The sequence below is a fragment of the Chiloscyllium plagiosum genome, unplaced genomic scaffold (genome assembly GCF_037043375.1).
Source record: "Chiloscyllium plagiosum isolate Xiang-an unplaced genomic scaffold, Cpla_swu_hap1 HiC_scaffold_2, whole genome shotgun sequence".
NCBI classification, from domain to species: Eukaryota; Metazoa; Chordata; class Chondrichthyes; order Orectolobiformes; family Hemiscylliidae; genus Chiloscyllium; species Chiloscyllium plagiosum.
This window is the reverse complement of record NW_028270140.1, coordinates 66,324,929-66,343,584: the sequence shown is the minus strand read 5'-3', so window position 1 is coordinate 66,343,584 and position 18,656 is coordinate 66,324,929. Positions and strand designations below refer to the sequence as shown.

Genomic DNA, 18,656 nt, shown 5'->3' with positions numbered 1-18,656 from the left:
TAACCATTCCAGCTAAAGGATTGCATACAGGTGGTGGTATATGAGTGTTCATTGGTATATGAAGTTGAGTCAGACAACGTTAAGTATGGAGCCAGCACACTGACCTCACATTGCCGCGTAATTGAATTCATGTATTAATGTAGAAACTCAGAAAATAGGTGCAGGAGTTGGCTATTTGGCCCTTTGAGTCTGCATCACCATTCAATATGATCATGACTGATTATGCAATTTCAATATCCCACTCCCACTTTCGCTCTAAAGACACTTCCATAGCCCTTGATCTCTTTTGCTGCAAGGGCATGTCCACCTGATATATCTAAGGAACTGACTCCAACAGCTTTCTGCGGTAAAGAATTTCAAAGGTTCACAACCCTCTGAATGAAGAAATTCTTCTTCATCTCAGTCCTGAATGCCTTAACCTTTATTCTCTGACTGTGACTCCTGGTTCTTGACTGCCCCCAACATCGGAACATTCTTCTCGCATCTAGCCTGAACAATCCCATCATGATTTTATATGTATCTAAGAGATTCTCCACTCATTCTTCTAAATTCCACTGAGTACAAGCCCAGTTGATCCAGTATTTCTTCATATGTCCATGCTGCCACCCTGGGAATCAGTCTGGTGAACATTTGCTGGCCTTCCTCAACAGCAAGAATGTCCTTTCTCAGAATGGGACACTAAAACAATACTCAAGGTGTGGACTTACCAAGACTGCAGCAAGACACCCCTACTCACATACTCAAATCCTCTCGCTATGAAGGCCAGCATGCCATTAGCTTGCCTCACTGCCACTTGTACCTGCATGTCAAACTTCAGCAACTGTTCCACCATGCTACATGGATCTCATTGCACTTCATCTTTTCCTAAACCTATCTTCCTGTTTCTGTCACCAAAGGAGAATAACCTCACGTTTGTCCACATTGCACTGCATTTGCCAAGTATTTGCCCATTCAGCCAGCCTATCCAAGTCATCCACTTAGCATCCTCCTCACAGTACATGCTGCCACTCAGCTCAGTGTCATCTGCAAATTTGGAGAAGTTTCTTCAATTCTTTCCTCCAAATCATTAATGTGTATTGTGAACAGGTGGGGTCCCAGCACTGAACGCTGTGGTACCCCATCCATCACTACCTCCCACTCTGAAAAGGACCCTTTTTTCCAAATCTGTTTCCTGTTGCTGACTACATTTATCCACATTAATATATTGTCTCTGATACCATGGCCTTTAATTTTGATTATTAATCTCTTGTGTGGAACCTTGTCAAAAGCCTTTTGAAACGTCCAGATACACAACATCCACTGACTCACCCTTGTCCACTCTACTGGTCACATCCTCAAAATATTCCAGAAGAATTGTCAAGCATGATTTCCCTTTAGTGAATCCATGCTGACTTGGACTGATGCTTTCCAAATGCTCAGTTATTACATCCTTAACAATTGACCCAGCATTTTCTCCACCCCCAATGTCAGGCTAGCCAGCCTATAATTCCCTGTTTTCTCTCTCCCACCTGTTTTAAACAGTGGGGTTACATCAGCAACCCTCCAGTCTATTTGAACTCTTCCAGAGTCTATAGAATGCTGGAAAATGATCACCAATGCCAATATGTCTAGGACCTCTTCCTTAGGTATTCTGGGATGCAGAGCATCAGATCCTAGGGAGTTATTGAGTTTTAATCCCATCAATTTCCCCAATACTATCTCCTGACTAATAAGGATTTCCTTCAGTTCCTCCTTCACGCTTGACCCTCTGTCCCTAGCATGTCCAAAGGTTATTCCTTGTGAAGACAGATTCAAAGTACTTGTTCAACTTGTCTGCCAGCTCATTGTTGTCCATTATGAATTCACCTGATTCTAACTATAAAGGACCTCCATTTATCTTTACCAGTCTTTTTCTCTTTAAATATCTATATAGAAGATTTTGCAGTCAGTGTTTAAGTTTTCCGCAAGCTTACTCTCATCTTTTATTTTCCCCTTCCGAATTGAACCCTTTGTCCTCCTCTACTGAATTTTAAATTTCTCCCAGTCCTCAGGGTTGTTGCTTTTTTTGGTCAATTGATTTGCCTCTTCTTTGGCTTAAACACTATCCTTGATCTACCTTGTTAGTTATGGTTATGTCATCTTCCCTGTTTTACTCGTACAGGGATGTGCACAAATCTGAAAGTACCATGGAAATGATACAGCCTGAGATTGTCACAGTTATTGGTAGATGTAGTCCAGATGGCAATGGGAGTCTTGTGGTTTATAGTAAATATCAGTTAGTAAGCTATTGCTGGAGATGGCAATACAGAGATCAAGAAAGGGGAGGGAAGTGTCCGAGATAGACCAAGTGAACTTGAATGTGGTGCGGGGCGGGGGGGGAGCGGTAGTTAGCAAATTTGATGAACTGCTCCCAGTTCAGCCTGGATGCAGGATGCAGCACCAGTGCAATCATCGATGTAATGGCAGAATAGTTGGGAAACAGTACCTGCGTACATACTGAAGAGGGGCTGTTCGATGTAACCAACATGCGAGTGCCTATTGCCACCTCTCGGAATTGGAGAAATTTATGGACGGGCATTTACTATAAACCAACAGACTCCCATTTCTACCTGGACTACACCACCTCCCACCCTGTATCCTGCAAAAACTCCATCCTGTTTTCCCAATACTCCCATCTCCATCGTATCTGCTCTAACGAGCAGATGTTCCCAGATGTCCTCCTATTTCAAACAACATTTTTTCCCTCCTCTGTCATCCAGAGAGGCCTCCACCCCACCTCCTCCATTCCCTGGTCCACTGCTGTAAACCACACCCCCAAACATAATAAAGACAGGGTTCCCCTGGTTCACACTTGCCACCCAATAGCCTCTGCATCCTACGTATTATTCTAAAACACTCCTGCCAACTCTAATTAGACTCCACCAACCAGAACATCTTCCCCTCCCCACCCCTCTCTGCCTTCCACAAGGACTGATCCCTTTGTCACCCCTTGGTTCACGCCACCCTCCCACCAACCTTTCCAATCTTGCCAGTACCTTCCCCTATAAGCGAAAAAGATGCAACAGCAGCCCATACACTACCTCCCTCACCTCCATCCAGGGTGCCAAACAGTCCTTCCAGGTGAGACAGAGGTTCACTTGCATCTCTTCCAACTGACTGCGCCTGGTGCTCCTAATGTGGTCTTCTCTCTAAATGTAGTCTAGGTGACCACTTCACTAAGCATCTTCACTCGGCCTAGTGGTCACTGCCCATTTCAATTCCAATTTCCACGCCCTCTCTGATATGTCCATGCTCCGCCTCCTCCAATGCTAGCGTGAATTAGACCGCAAATTGGAGGAACAACACCTTATCTTCCGCCTGGGCAGCCTGCAGCCCAGAGGACTTCAAACAATCTTCCCACCCATCCCCCAGCTCTCTTCCCAGCCCTACCTCCCCCCTTCCATTCAACCCATCCTTCCAGCTACCAACCAGATTCATCCCTCCCATTCACCAACCAGGTCGTACCCACTACCTGTGACCACCTATCACCTTTGCACCATTCTGCTACTCTCCCCACCCAGTCCCCTCCTCTCTTTTTATCTGCAGCTTCCCCTACCCTCACATCTCATCCTGAAAAATGATTAATAACCAAAACGTTGACTTCTCCACCTCTTGATGCTACCTGGCTTGCTGTTCTTCCAGCCCCTGTTTGTCTGCTATTTGTCTGCTTTGGAGTCCAGTGTCTGCAGATTTTTGTCTTTAGAAAAGAACTAAAGACTTGCACCTGTTTAGCAAAATTCTTGACCACCAGGCAGCTCCAAGCTAGTGATTTGCAGCTAATTACGTACTTTTGGTATGTTTACTGTTGTGACATAGGAAAAATTAAATATAGCAGTACTTAGTATCTTTTTATTATAAACATAGGGGCATGAGATAGGAGAATGAAAGGCATTTTTCATCTTTGTTCCTCAGTTTCACTATCAGGCTCTCATGTCAGGCATATTATGAATGCTGGAGTACACACTGTTCTGATTGGTGCACATTCTGCCAGCACATTCTCAAAAGAAAGAGTCATTGAAATTATTTTATAATGATTGGGCTAGTGATGGGATGGATAAGAATTTATTCCTCCTCTGTTGTTGCTATTTGAGGGGTCAAAAATCAGAACGGAGGTTAGCAATTCCTCTGCAAGGAATCACAGAACTTCTTTGGCATTTCATTGCATAGGAGTAATGTGATGAATTGGATCACCTGCCCAATGTTAAACCCCCTCAACCTTTTTTCCACTGGTGTCAATAGAAACCCCTCAGGGAGTACCATCCACCATTTAGACATACTTATGTAGAAAACCCCATCTGCCTCAAACACTATTTAAGCATTGTAGTAGTAGTAGGAAGTCCATGTAGAAAGGTTATGATGGCATCTGGGAGGAACACTTTAGACAGGGTAAATTTTCCATTCATTAGCTCATATGGAAGGTTAAATTAAGACTTCTATTCTGTTGGTCCAGGACAATAAGTACTTGAAGGAACAATGAGTTCTCCTGGTGGCCTGTTCTGCTTTCTTATAATTGGTAATGTATAAAACAAATAACCTTTTATTTATCAAATTGTTGATGTAAGATTTAGAACATAGAACATAACAGCGTGGTACAGGCCTTTCGGCTCTCGATGTTGCACCGACCTGTGGAACCAATCCAAAGCCTATCTATCCTACACTATTCCATTTTCATCCATATGTTTATTCAATGACCATTTAAATGCCCTTAAAGTTGGTGAGTCTACTTCTGTTGCAGGCAGGGCATTCCAGCCATTACTACTCTGAGTACCTCTGATATCTGTCCTGTATCTATCACCCCTCAATTTATAACTATGTCCTCTCATGCTAGCTCTCACTGTTCACCCTACCTAATCTTCTTATCTTATATGTCTCTATTAAGTCACCTCTCAACTTTCTTCTCTCCAATGAAAACAGCCTCAAGTCCCTTAGCGTTTCCTCATAAGACCTTCCCTCACCAGGCAACATCAAAGCAAATTTCATCTGAACCCTATCTAAAGTTTACACATCATTCTTATAATGTGATGATCAGAACTGTATGCAATACTCCAAGTGGATCCGAAACACAATCCCTCTACCAATAAAAGCTAAATAACCTTATGCCTTCTTAACAACCCTAACAATCCTGGATGGCAACTTTCAGGGACCTATGTACATGGACATCAAGATCGCTCAGCTTTTCTACACTACCAAGAATCTTACCATTAGCCCAGTACTCTTTATTCCTGTTATTCCTTCCAAAGTGAATCACCTCACACGTTTCCACATTAAACTCCATTTGCTACCTCTCAGCCCAGCTCTGCAGCTGATCTATGTCCCTCTGTAACCTGCAACATCTATCAGCACTATCCACAACTCCACTGACCTCAGTGTCATCCACAAATTTACTAACCCATCCTTCTACACGCTCATCCCAGTCATTTATAAAAATGACAAACTGCAGTGGCCCCAAAACCAATCCTTGCAGCACACCACCAGTAACTGAACTCCAGGATGAACATTTCTCATCAACCACTACCTTCTGTCTTCTTTCAGTTAGCCAAGTACTGATCCAAACCACTAAATCACCCTCAATCCCATGCCTCCGTATTTTGTGCAATAGCCTACCATGGGAAACCTTATCAAACACCTTACTGACATCCATATACACCACACCAACCAGTTTACCCTCATCCACCTGTTTCGTCACCATCTCAAAGAACTCAATCAGGTTGTGTGAGGCATGACCTTCCCTTCACAAAACTGTGTTGACTATCCCTAATCAACTTATTCCTCTCTAGATGATTATAAATCCTATCTCTTATAACCTTTTCCAACACTTTACCTACAACTAAAGTAAGGCTCACTGGCCTATAATTACCGGGGTTGTCTCTACTCCCCTTCTTGAACAAGGGAGCAACATTTGCTATCCTCCAGTCTTTTGGAACTATTCCTGCAGACAATTATGACAAATATCTAAGCCAAAGACCTGCAATCTCCTCCCTGGCTTCCCAGAGAATCCTCGGATAAATCCTATCTGGCTCAGGGGACGTATCTATTTTCACACTCTTCAGAACTGCTAACACCTCCTCCTTGTGAATCTCAATCCCATCTAGTCTAGTAGCCTGTACCACAGTATTGTCCTTGACAACATTGCCTTTTTCCAGCATGAATACTGTGGAAAAATATTCATTTAGCGTTTTCCCTGTCTTCTTGGACTCCATGCACAGCTTCCCACTACTATCCTAGATTGGTCCTAATCTTTCTCTAGTCATTCTTTTATTCCTGATATGCTGATAGAAAACTATCTGCCAACGATTTCTCAGGTCCCCTCCTGGCTCTTCTTAGCTCTCTCTTTAGGTCTTTCCTGGAGAACTTGTATGCGCCATAAATGAACCTTCATGTCTCATCCTAACATAAGCCTTCTTCTTTCTCTTGACAAGAGATTCAACTTCTTTAGTAAACCACAGCTCCCTCACTCGACTATTTCCTCCCAGCCCAACAGCTACATACTTATCAAGACACACAGTAGCTCTTCCTTGAATAAGCTCCACATTTCAATTGTACCCGTCCCCTGCATTTTCCTTCCCCATTCTACGCATCCTAAATCTTAATTATCGCATCATACTAGCCTTTCCCCCAGCTGTTGCTCTTGCCCTGTGTTTTATACCTATCCCTTTCCATCACTAAAATAAACATAACTGAATCTTCTCTGTTCTTACTGAAACGTCTAAATTCCGGAACCTGACACAACCATTCCTGTCCCTGCTCTATACATGTCTCAAAAATTTGTAAAAGTTATTATGAGCAGGTGATGAAGGGTAATTGGTTTTCTGATTTTTCCTGCTCCTTGTTTGCCCACAACAGAAAAGAGAAAACAGGAAGCTATATTTTTTTAGAATCTCTACAGTGTAGAAACAGGTCCTTCAGCCCTACAAGTCCACACCGACCCTCCAAAGAGTATTCCACCCAAACCCATTCCCCATTACTCTACTTTTACACCTAACCTACACCTCACTGAATGCTATGGGCAATTTCAAATGGCCAATTCACCTAACCTGCACACCCTTGAATTGCAGCAGCCGGATGAAACCCCCACACATACTGGGAGAACGTGTAAATTCCACACAGATGCTTGCCCGAGGCTGGAATCGAACCCTGGGTCCCTGGTGCTGTGAGACAGCAGAGCTAACCACTGAACCACCTTGCCATATTACCCATGCAGAACGTAGTTCATTATGTACAACCAAAAGAGAAAATGCTGGAAAATCTCAGCAGGTCTGGCAACATTTGGAAGGAGAGACAAGAGCTGACGTTTCGAGTCTAACTGACCCTTTGTCAAAGCTTCTATTCATTATGTACAATATGTGTGAATTAAACTAGACAGGTATTCTTCAATTAAACATGATAAGTGTTTTATTGCTAAAGTCCACTCACATAGAAAATAATATTAACTATTCAATTACATCCTACTTCCCAATAACATACACCAACATACTCACACACCAAACATGCAGAAAACTACAACTTCGCAGAAAACCAGAGCTTCCTCTGTCAAAATTATAAAATATTTAATAGAAGATAAAGTCAAAAGATTCATCGACTGTATCTGGATGTTTCAGTTCTCACTGGCTTTGCAGTCATGGTTGGTAGATCCCCTTCTCCTTTAATCACTTGCTGGGTTGAAGCCTTTATACGAATGCGCAGTTTAGGAGAGGAGTAGCCTCTTGGCACTCATGCCTACACAGTTATTCAATAAGATCATGACTGAACTGATTACTCTGATAATATTTCGCCTCCTTGCTTATTGAGAATCTATCTAACTCTGCCTTAAAAAAATTCACCATATTTTGAGGAAAAGCATTCCAAAGATTCAAAATGCTCTGAGAAGATAAAATTCGCCTCATCCCTGTCGTAAATGGCTGCCCCTTGAATTTTAAATAATGATTGCTGGTTTTATAATTTTCCACAAAAGGAAGCATCTTTTCCACAATGCATCTTGTCAAGACCTTCTTGGATCTCATATAGAGTCATAGAGTCATATGTATCAACCTTACTCTTCTAAACTCCCTCTGTTACAGGCCTAACCTGTCGAATCTTTCCTTATAACATAACTTATACATTCCAAGCATTGGTCTAGTAAACCTTCACTGAATTGTTTCCATTTACATTCTTGTCTAACTTCTCGAGTTTTGGGTTCAATTTCCATTGTAATAAATTATAATATTCTATTGGGCAGGGGGTACGGCTATCTGCTCAAAGGTATTGATTAGTTCAGTTGGCTGGTTTGGAATATAGAGTGACACCAACAGCATGGATTTAATTCCTGCACTGGTTGGGCTTACCATGAAGGACTCTGCTTTTCAACATTTCCCCTTGCCTCAGGTGTTGGACCCTCAGGTTCAGCCACCACCAGTTGTCTTACTCTAACCAGAGAGCAGCCTTACGGTCTGGTGAGATTATGACAACTTTATCTTTCCTAATTACTTGCTGTGTCAGCATACTCACATCTTGTGATTCATGTATAAAGAAAGCTCACCCAGAGCTTTCTGCACTTCAGAACTCTGCAATTTCTCACCATTTACATACCAGGCTTCATAGCTTAAAAGAAACACGTTAAAATTCTCAGGCTGGTTTTCAATTCACAAACAGAGCTCACAGCTTTGAGCGAGGTTTCAGAGAGAGAGAGAGAGAGATGCATTCAGACTGCAAGACATTCACTCTGGCAACTGATTGTGTTCTCTGCCCAAATCCAAATTCACACCAAAGGTGTATCAGACAATCTTGCTCTCGTTTAGTTTAAATACTCCTTAGGACACAGAACATATCACAGAATGTCTCCCTAACCATGACTGCATAATAGGGAAGGTTATTAATTTTAATGATTGCGCCATAAACTCCTTCAATTCTCCATCTCAAAAAGTCAGTTCACACTTTCAGCAGATCATAATCACTGTAGATGCTTCCATCTCCTTGCCAAGGAGATGTTACTTGGCTACCATGATGGATATGAGTTTTCACCATCTTAGATTTCAGTCAACAATTTTTGCTTTTCAAAAATATATTTTTAAAAATGTATAGATATAACCAGTTGATGAAGTTACACATTTATATTCCATATCGTGCAACTTTGTAACACGGTTTTTAAAAAGGAGCTATCCAGTGAACATGATGAGGCGTTAGCTACTGACCAATGTGCTGAGGAGGGAGAAAGTAAGCAAAAGTCAATTACATTGAATTAGTGCCAAGACATCTGCTAAAATAATGTTTGTGAAATCTTACTGATGCAGAATGACTGCTTCTATTTGCTTTTGCAACTAAATTTTAAAAATAATTAATTGTATGCAGCATGTTAATGCATTAAAATAGCTAAATGCAAATATGATATTTTACTAAAATTGAGTTTAACCATTCTCTATCTGATAAGAGTGGTGCTCACAGAACTAGGTCATGTCAAAATAACTTTTAGATCAACAGTCTTGTGATCATGATCAACAAATGATCATTGTGGTACAAGACTAAATCATGGGAAACCCAGAAAAAGTCATTCTCATACAGGAAAGAAGATATAAAGAATAATGAATAGTTTACTTGACAAGCATATTTCTTGATAGTTGTTACATTTAATTATAACAGATTCTGAGGTACGTTGATAATATGGAATGGAAGTCTTTTTGTGGACTGTGTGATATTAATGGAAGAAAGCCAAAAATTAATTATTTCTGGGAACACATTCTCAGATCGGTAGCAGCACTGAAAGCAGTTGAAACAAAAATACATTGTCTATTTTTAATACACATTTATGTTTCATAATTTCAACAGGTTTCTAGATACTGATGATGGGTATCACCCATAGTTAACCTCAGACTGAAGTTAATAACTGCTCTAAAAGTTGCTAAGTTGAATTGTCTAATGATTTTTAAATATTTTTCTTTACCTGGGACAGGATTGTATGACCTCCATGGGGTGGCTAAATATGCTGCGAGGGGACTTTAAAATGTGGCACCATGCTACGTGCCATCCCTCACACATACCTAAATGGTAAAGGTTGGTGTCAAGGAGCACCTTCCTATAGAGCACTGAAGTGGTCACCTAAGGATCACTTCTCACTGCTGATAAGATTTAACATGCAGCAGGACAGACCCACTCCATGCTTCACTATCTGGGCAGTGCCCATCCAAAGTGTCAAAGCCCCCTCAATATCTTCCCATCACCATGTTTCCTCTCCCTTCCTCTCAGCTCTGTCCATAATGGTGCTCCAACCCCATAGTCCTCCTCAATGAGGTCTGCCAGCCTGGTCCTGACAAAATACCCACATCCCCACCTGTCTTGCACTTACTGCCATATCTGGTTCCATTCTCAATTGCTAATAATAGGGATGGGATGTAGTCCCATCAATGGTCAATGCTCCCACTGGTACTATAACCTTGGAATACTATAGGTCATTTGATTGGCCAGCAAAACCTGAAAGTGGGACTTCTTTACAGACAAGACCAATCAGGCATAGGACCAGTCTGCTCCATCATTCAAATCATTTCTCAAACCCATTCTCCTGCTTTCTCCCCCTGACCTTTGATCCCCTTGACAATCAAGAACCTATCTATCTCAGTCTTAAATGTACTCAATGACCTTGCCTCCATTGCCTTATGTGGCAATGAATTCCAGAAATTGACCACTCTCTGACTGAAGAAGTTTCTCCTCATCTCTGTTTTAAAGCTTCTTCCCTTTATTCTAAGGCTGTGCCCTTGGGTCCTGCTTGAGGTCTATTTGGACTTCCAGAAGGCCTTTGACAAGGTGATGCATAAGAGCTGCTCAGTAAGATAAGAGCCCATGGTGTTAGATAGTGTACAGATTCTGCCTCAAGGCAATTAAAAGCCGAACATCAACTAAGTGGCAGTGGGACAAGCCCGCCAAGTAGAAGCTGGCTGTCCCTCAACTTTTACTCCAGAGGCAGAAACCACACCCCACCCTGAAACAGTTAGCCTCAAGTTTTCTCTCTTCAAGAAGTTTCTGGTATGCCATACTGACAACAGGAAGCATCCATTTATTTGAGTTCATCTCATTTTATTGAATTGAATGATTAACTTTCATAGACTGACATAGAATTATACAGCACAAAAGGAAGTAACTTTATCTATCATGCCTGTGCTGCTTCTTCACTTTGATTTTGTAAGATTTTCTGAATTTACTTCCACACTTTACCCTTTTAGACACCACATTCCAAACTCATAGCAGAAATGTCTTCTCTTTATGTTGCCTCTAATTCTTTTGCCATTAAATATATATCTAATCTGATGCCACCCAAATTATTTATTTCCTCTATCAAAACATTTCATGAATCTAAACACATGTATCACATTTGCCTTATTATTTTCTGCTGTAATTACATTCGTTCACAGAACTAAAATCTTGGTACATTCCAGTAAATCTCATTTGCACCCTCGCTGAGTTCTTCACATCCTTACATAGTGTACCAGTTGGGGCTGAACTATTATTTTATCCACATTAACAGCAGTAATTTCCTTGAGCAGCTCCTGATTTCTTTTACTGTAGCTTCACCAAATGTAATTCCTGGTTCTGTAGCGAGAATAGAGGGAGCCTGCCAAGCAGTGGAACCCATTGGACTGGAGGTTTGATTGGACAATCTTGGGGGCATTTGTGTCTGGATGAGCCAGCCATGCCAAGCGTCTTCTGCTTGATACAAGTGGACCTGCCTGGACATAACTTCCAAGGAATACCACCTGGGGTGTGTAAATTTAATATCTTTAAATTGGATTTTCAAAGCACTTCCGCCAAATGTATGCCAGTGAAGTAGAAACAGAGAAAACCAGGCTGCTGCATAATTTAAACATTAAAGGCAGAATCTCACGACTTTTTTTGTGGATAAATCTAAGTCGCACCGAGTTGTTTTGAAGGAATTATCACTGCAAGGTCTATCAGGATTTTTCATTATGCCTTATCAAAACTATAGTGTCTATCACGTCTGTTTCTATCCCCAGCTTACCACCCACCACTCCCAGAACAACTTGTTACTCAATGGATTTCCGCCAATGGACCAGCGTCTATTGCCTGCACCTTCTTAAAAGGCCATTCTTCCTATGGAGAAAGTGAGGACTGCAGATGCTGGAGATCAGAGTCAAAAAGTGTGGTGCTGGAAAAGCACAGCAGGCCAGGCAGCATCTGCTTCTGCTCGAAACATCGATTCTCATGCTCCTCAGATGCTGCCTGACCTGATGTGCTTTCCCAGCACCACACTTTTCTACTCTTCACATGGACCAACCAGAAGAAGAACCAGACACAGCTCTCTCAGAAGTTTCCATTCAGGACACTCTCCAGGTGGTATTCCTTGGAAGTTATACCCAAGCAGGTCGACTTGGCTCGTCCAGACAATGCCCCCCAGGTCGTCCAATCAAACCTCCAGTCCAATGGACCCCACAGCTTAGCAAGCTCCCTCCATTCTGGCTGCAGAACCAGGAACTACACTAAGACATTGTGGGAGATAGAGGCAGAAGAAACTGAGTAGTTGTCTGATCTCCAGCTGTCCCAACATCCTTATTCTTTTCCTGGTCCATGTCTCTAAAAGATTTGCAATGAATGAGTTTGTCACACTGTCTAATGAACTTGTTCCTGCTCACTTATCCTTCCAACTCCTGACTATGAGGTGACCATGCCAAATGTGGTTCCCTGCTTCCCCCAATTGATGTCAGGATGTTTCTGAATGTGGACGAACCTCTTTGCATGACCTCCTTCCCGTCATGCTTTGCCATATCCCACCTCACTTTGCAGGTACTGTTGCCCCCTTGGCAAATATCATCCTCCCTTCCCTCTAGCCTGCAGCTCCCTGTCCTGAAGAGCAACTTGCTGAGTCTCTGTCAGAGACTCACCACCTTGACCTCTCTCTTTTCTAAACTCACATCTATCTCTAAACCTGTCCTCTCCAACATGTCGACAGCTCTCATATTGGTGTCCATGATTTCCAAGAATCCTTTGATCCCTTCCATTAGGTTTCTGCCCAGCCACACTGCTGAAACAGCTCTCATCAAATGTCACAAATAACATCTTATGTGACTGTTAGAAAAGGTCTAAAAATCAGAAATGAGTAGAGTTGTTTTCAAATGTAGTAGATACATGCTTTGGCCAGACTTAATCAATTTGAACTGTTAGCTTTGTATTTTGAAAAATTACTAGAATTTTGCTTAAGCATATTAAAAATTCATACCTCAGGGAATTTTTTCTTCTGTATATATTCAGTGAGTGCAGGATCGAAGTATTGGGCATAACCCTCATTCAGACTGTATATTTTTCCTTTCTTCTTTATTTTCACGTTCCTTTCCACAAGAATAAACTCACCTACAGCCTAAATAAAAGAAGAGAATTATAACAGTGGTCAAGAATACAAGTTTTAGTTAGATAGAATCATAGCCCAGGAACTTGTAGTAATTAAGGTTTTATTGTTCTTTTGGGTTTAACTGATTGTAATTAATCCGAATGGAATTTATATTTGTTCAACCACTGACAGAATTATTCATTAACATATGAAACTAAGAGAATTTTAATTGGTGTTATGTATTTTAATAAATATTAGTTTTAGGATTTGTTTGACAAGATATGCAACAGAAATAAGACATGATAATATGTATTTGGTGCCAGAATGCCTCAGCGAATGTTCACTTATAGCTGAAAAAGAAAACCATAAATTAACAGGGAATCCATTGTCTATTAACATTTTGTCTTTTTTATCTCTGTTTTCCTCTTCTTTTCCTGTGGATGTTGCCTCCTTCTTGTGATGCCATTGTGATGTACCTAGTTGGCGTTGTCCAGGGCCTTGTTGAATGCTCATTGTTTGTTTTAACTGTTCACAATGACTTTTGCCTGATGATTTGCCCAAGGTGGTGGTGGTGCAGGTAGGAGTCATGGGGAGGAAGGAGAGGTAAAAAGAATTTAAGCCCCATAAAAAATTTGGATAAATGACTGAAGTCTTGGAAATCTGAATTCCAACACCCACCTAACCAATCTCCCAGTGGAGACTTGTTGGGGTTTGGTGCATGAGTGGACAATTAACCTGTTCCCAGGAAGCAGTCTGGCAATTTAAATATCACAATGAGGCTGCATGCTTCATATTTATGCATGGTTTTAAATTTTATTCTGAACTGAGGTTCACAACTGATTGATGTGAATGGATGAACAAGGAGACTTTCCAAGACTTCAGTCATTTATCCAAATTTTTATGGGGCTTAAATTCCTTTTACCTCTCCTTGGTCCTTTCAGCTGTTCAATCATATTCTGCCACTCAACAGGATCCTGGCTGATCTGACTGTACCCTCAGATCTACATTCCAGCCCACTTCTGATTACCCTTAACCTCCTTGCCGAACAAGCATTAATACATTGCTGCCTTAAAAATATTTGAGGATTCTGCTTCAACTAACATCTGAGGGAGAGAGTGCCAAAAACTTACAATCCTCTCAGATTTAAAAAAAAAGCCTCATTTCTATTTTAACTGATTTTTAACCAGTGATGCCTATTACTTGATTCTGCACATTCAACTGTCAAGACCTCTCAGATATTATATATATTCCCTACAGTGTGGAAACAGGTCCTTCAGCCCAACCCGACCCTCCAAAGAGTAATCCACCCAAAATCATTTCCCTCTGACTAATGCACCTAACACTATGAGCAATTTAGCATGGCCAATTCACCTAACCTGCACATCTTTGGATTGTGGGAGGAAACCGGAGGAAACCCACGCAGACACGGGGAGAAACGTGCAAACTCCACACAGACAGTTGCCCGAGGCTGGAATCGAACCTGGGACCCTGGTGCTGTGAGGGAGCAGTGCTAACCACTGAGCCACCGTGCCGCCCTCAACTCAATATGATTCCATTTCAAGTTGCTTTTTTCTCTTCTAGACTCCAGTGAATCTAAGTTGAAGAGTGTGGTGCTGGAAAAGCACATTCCATGAGTGAATCTAAGCTCGTCTAACCTTTCCGCTTAAGATAACCCATTTATTCTAGATATTAGTCTGGTAAAATTTCTTATAACATGCTTCAAATGCATTTACAATCTTTATTAAAAGAAGTGACCAAGATTGTACATGGTACTGTAGATGTGATCTCAACATTATCTTGAAGAAGTGAAGCACAACCTTCCTACTTTTGCATTCAATTCCCTTCACAATAAATGATAACATTCTATTACCTCCCTAGTTACTTGCTGGATCTGCATACTAACCTTTTGTGATCCATACCTTACACAAGTAGAGTGTCATTGATGTCAAATGCACATTCACAAAACTCCACAGCACTTGAGGAAACATCACTTTTAAGGCACCCCTCCCCTTCCAATCCAAGTGGGTGAAAAAATTTAAAACCTCCTTATAGCCTGTTCAGTAAGAACAAACAAGCACAGGAATTAGAAGCAGGGGTGGGCCATTTGGCCCCTCAACCCTGCACTTTCATTCAATAAAATTATTGTTGATCTGCTTGCATTTTGAATTCCACATCAACATTTAATTCAAATAACTTTTAATTCCCTGGTCCAAAAGAATCTATTTACCTCTGCCTTAACATGAACATTGAATTGTATTGCCATAGTCTTACCAAATCATAGAGCTGCTCTCTCATTAGAGAGAGATGATTGGTGGTGATTTAACCTGAGGACACCCAAATCTCTGGTGAGGTTGAGAGAGAGAGAGTCCTTCATGGTAACTTCTGCCAGTGATGGAATTGAACCCATGCTGTTGGCATCGCACTGCTTCATAAACCAACTGTCCAGCTAACTGAGCATGAATATATGGTTTAGGACATTCAGCAATTGGCCATTGAAAAAGAAATGGCAGTATGCTGCAAGTAGTTTGGGAATAATGGGAAACAAATATTCAGTAAGGGTTTTATCCCATCTTAATAAATGTAATATAAAGAAGGAAGCAGAATGCTTGAAGACTAATGCGGTTAATCTTTTGGGGAAGAGGTAGTTTGCATTCAGGCACATCCTCACCTCTACTCATAGAAAAGGCAGAAAATTAGCTGCAGGTTTCATTATACTTTCCTGTGTATCTCCTGGTGATAGTGATAGTGTTGTGTATGATGGGAGAAACAGCAAGGAAAGCAAATGGAAGTATAAAGAAAGTGTGGAAAAATGCATCCTGATTTAACCAAGAATATTTTAATTTGTTTGTTGTGTTCCAATGAAAGATTGTGGGATGGTATGAGGTCCAATTCTACATTCTTGCTTCCAGCACCTTATAAACAGTATTTTCTTTCACTGAATTCTTTATTAATGTTTAGTTGGAACCTGAATTGACGTCCTACTCTCGCAAGTAACTTGCGTTCTTATACCCTTACCTGATTTCCAATCACAGAATGATGCAAAAGTAATTATGGTGCAATATGTCATTCAACTGTTACAAATATTTGCACATATGCATCAGATCAGAAATTGTGATAATTCTTTGATCAACATGAATTACATACTGGATCCAACATGAAGAAGTTGACACCTTGTCCTGTAGAGAGCGCTACTAGAGTAGCACTGCCATACAGTGCATATCCAGCGGCCACCATTGTTCGTCCAGGTTGAAGAGCAAGATTTTCAGTAGGCTGCTCTCCAGAGTCCTAGCGAAGGCAAAACAAATGGTCAGTTACAGTGGAATCTATTCACTCTTCAAGTAACAATTTCCATAAACCCAGCAAAACTTAATGATTGAGCAATCATGACTAACAATTCTTGTACAAGGATCATATGACTTTCAGTGATACGTGTTAAGTGTATTTTTGTTTTAAGTGAAGTCATAACAAAGTTGCCAGCTACTGCATTTAGAAAGAGATTCAGAATTCCAGTCTGAGTATCTAACTTTAATTATACTCTGGTCAGCAACAGCACATTCGTACATCCATGTGATTTTCATCAGAGACTCTTGTAGGATTCAGTGAAAGCAAGCCCAGCCTGTCCAATCTTTCCTTAATCTAGTATGTCTCCTTGGACTTGCCTCCAACACATTTACAACCTTCCTCAGATAAGGAGACCAAATATGCACACAGCATTTGAGATGGGGGTCTCACTAATGACCTGTATAACTGAGGCATACTTGCCTTATTTTTATGTTCAATTCATGTTGTGAGAAAGGATGGTATTCCATGAGCCTTCTTAATCACTCATCGTACGTGCATACTATAGTAACTCATGAGCTAGAATTCCGGCATTCATTACACCTCAGAATTCTGCAGTCTCTCCTCATGTAAATAACACTCTGCTTTATTAAACTTGCTGTCAAAATGAATAATTTCAAATTTTTACTCCATCTTCTAGATTTTTGCTCACTAAATCAATCTGCATCCTTGTTATGTCATCTTTCCATGTTTCTTTGTGTCATCTGCAAATGTAGTCACTATCCCATTCATCTTCTCACTGGTATGAATTGTAAATATTTGACAGCCCAGTACAGACCCATGTAGTACTACATTTTTGACATCCTGTCAATCTGAATAAAGCTGTTTAGGTATAGTCTCCAGCTCCTTACTTTGCATCGTATTTTTTATGTGGCATCTTGTCATATTCCTTCTGGAAGTTTAAGTGTAGTGCATCATTAGGCTCCCTTTATCCACAGTGTATATTACTCCTTCAAAGAATTCCATATAATTTCCCTTTCGTCAAGCTTTGCTGACTCTTCCCCCTTACTTTGTGTTTTTCCAAGTGTCCAGTTATAACTTAACATGATCAATTCTAACAGCTTCCCTATGATGTCAAGCTAATAGGCCTTTAGTTTCCAGCTTTCTGTTTCCCTCTCTTCTTGAATGGAGGATTTATACTTATGAACTTTTCAAGAATTTAGAGAATTTCACAAAATTAATATCAATGCATTTACTACCTCATTAGCCATTTCTTTTAAAACCCCAGGATGAAGTCAATTCACACCTAGAGACTTATCAACCCGCAGGTCCATCAGTTTACTCAATATCATTTCTGTAATTATTTAATTTCACTAAGTTCCTCTTTTCCTCAAACCTTCTCATTTACAGTGGGATAGTGGGATGTGTTTTGTATCCTTTAAAGTGAAGATAGAATAAAATATTTATTCATTATATCCATCATTACTTCATTATCTAATATTAACTCCCCACTCTCACCCTCTAAAGGACCAACTCTCACTTTACAACTCTTTCTTTTTAGCTATCCATAGACACTCTTGCTATGAGACAGTATATTCCTGTTCAGGTGAAAGGAAAGGCTGGTAGGTGTAGGAAATGCTGGATGACTAAAGAAATTGACATTTTGGTTAAGAAAAAGAAGGAAGCATATGTCAGGTATAGACAGGATAGATCATGTGAATCCTTAGAAAAATATAAAGGCAGTAAGAGTATACTTAAGAGGGAAAGCAGGAGGGCAAAAAGGACATGACATAGCTTTGGCAAATAGGGTTAAGGAGAATCCAAAGGGATTCTGCAAAGACATTAAGGACAAAAGGGTAACTAGGGATAGCATAGGGCCCCTCAAAGATCAGCAAGGCAGCCGATGTATGCAACCACAGGAGATGGGGAGATACTAACCAAGTATTTTGTATCAGTGTTTACTGTGGAAAAGGACATGGAAGATATAGAATGTCAAGAAATAGATGGTGACATCTTGAAAATTGCCAGCATCTGGCCCATATCCCTTTAAATCCTT

The 18,656-nt window shown here is 40.8% G+C and overlaps 1 protein-coding gene across 1 annotated transcript in view; it reads right to left on the bottom strand.

Moving 5' to 3' along the window:
- LOC122561580 (fructose-1,6-bisphosphatase isozyme 2-like) overlaps window positions 1-18,656 on the bottom strand; it is a 55,894-nt gene that overhangs the window by 8,377 nt on the left and 28,861 nt on the right. The window contains exons 4-5 of the mRNA XM_043713401.2: window positions 16,466-16,606; window positions 13,214-13,351 (exon numbers count right to left, since the gene is read on the bottom strand). Of these exons, the coding sequence (XP_043569336.1) occupies window positions 13,214-13,351; window positions 16,466-16,606 (279 nt within the window). The remainder of the gene's footprint in view (window positions 1-13,213; window positions 13,352-16,465; window positions 16,607-18,656) is intronic.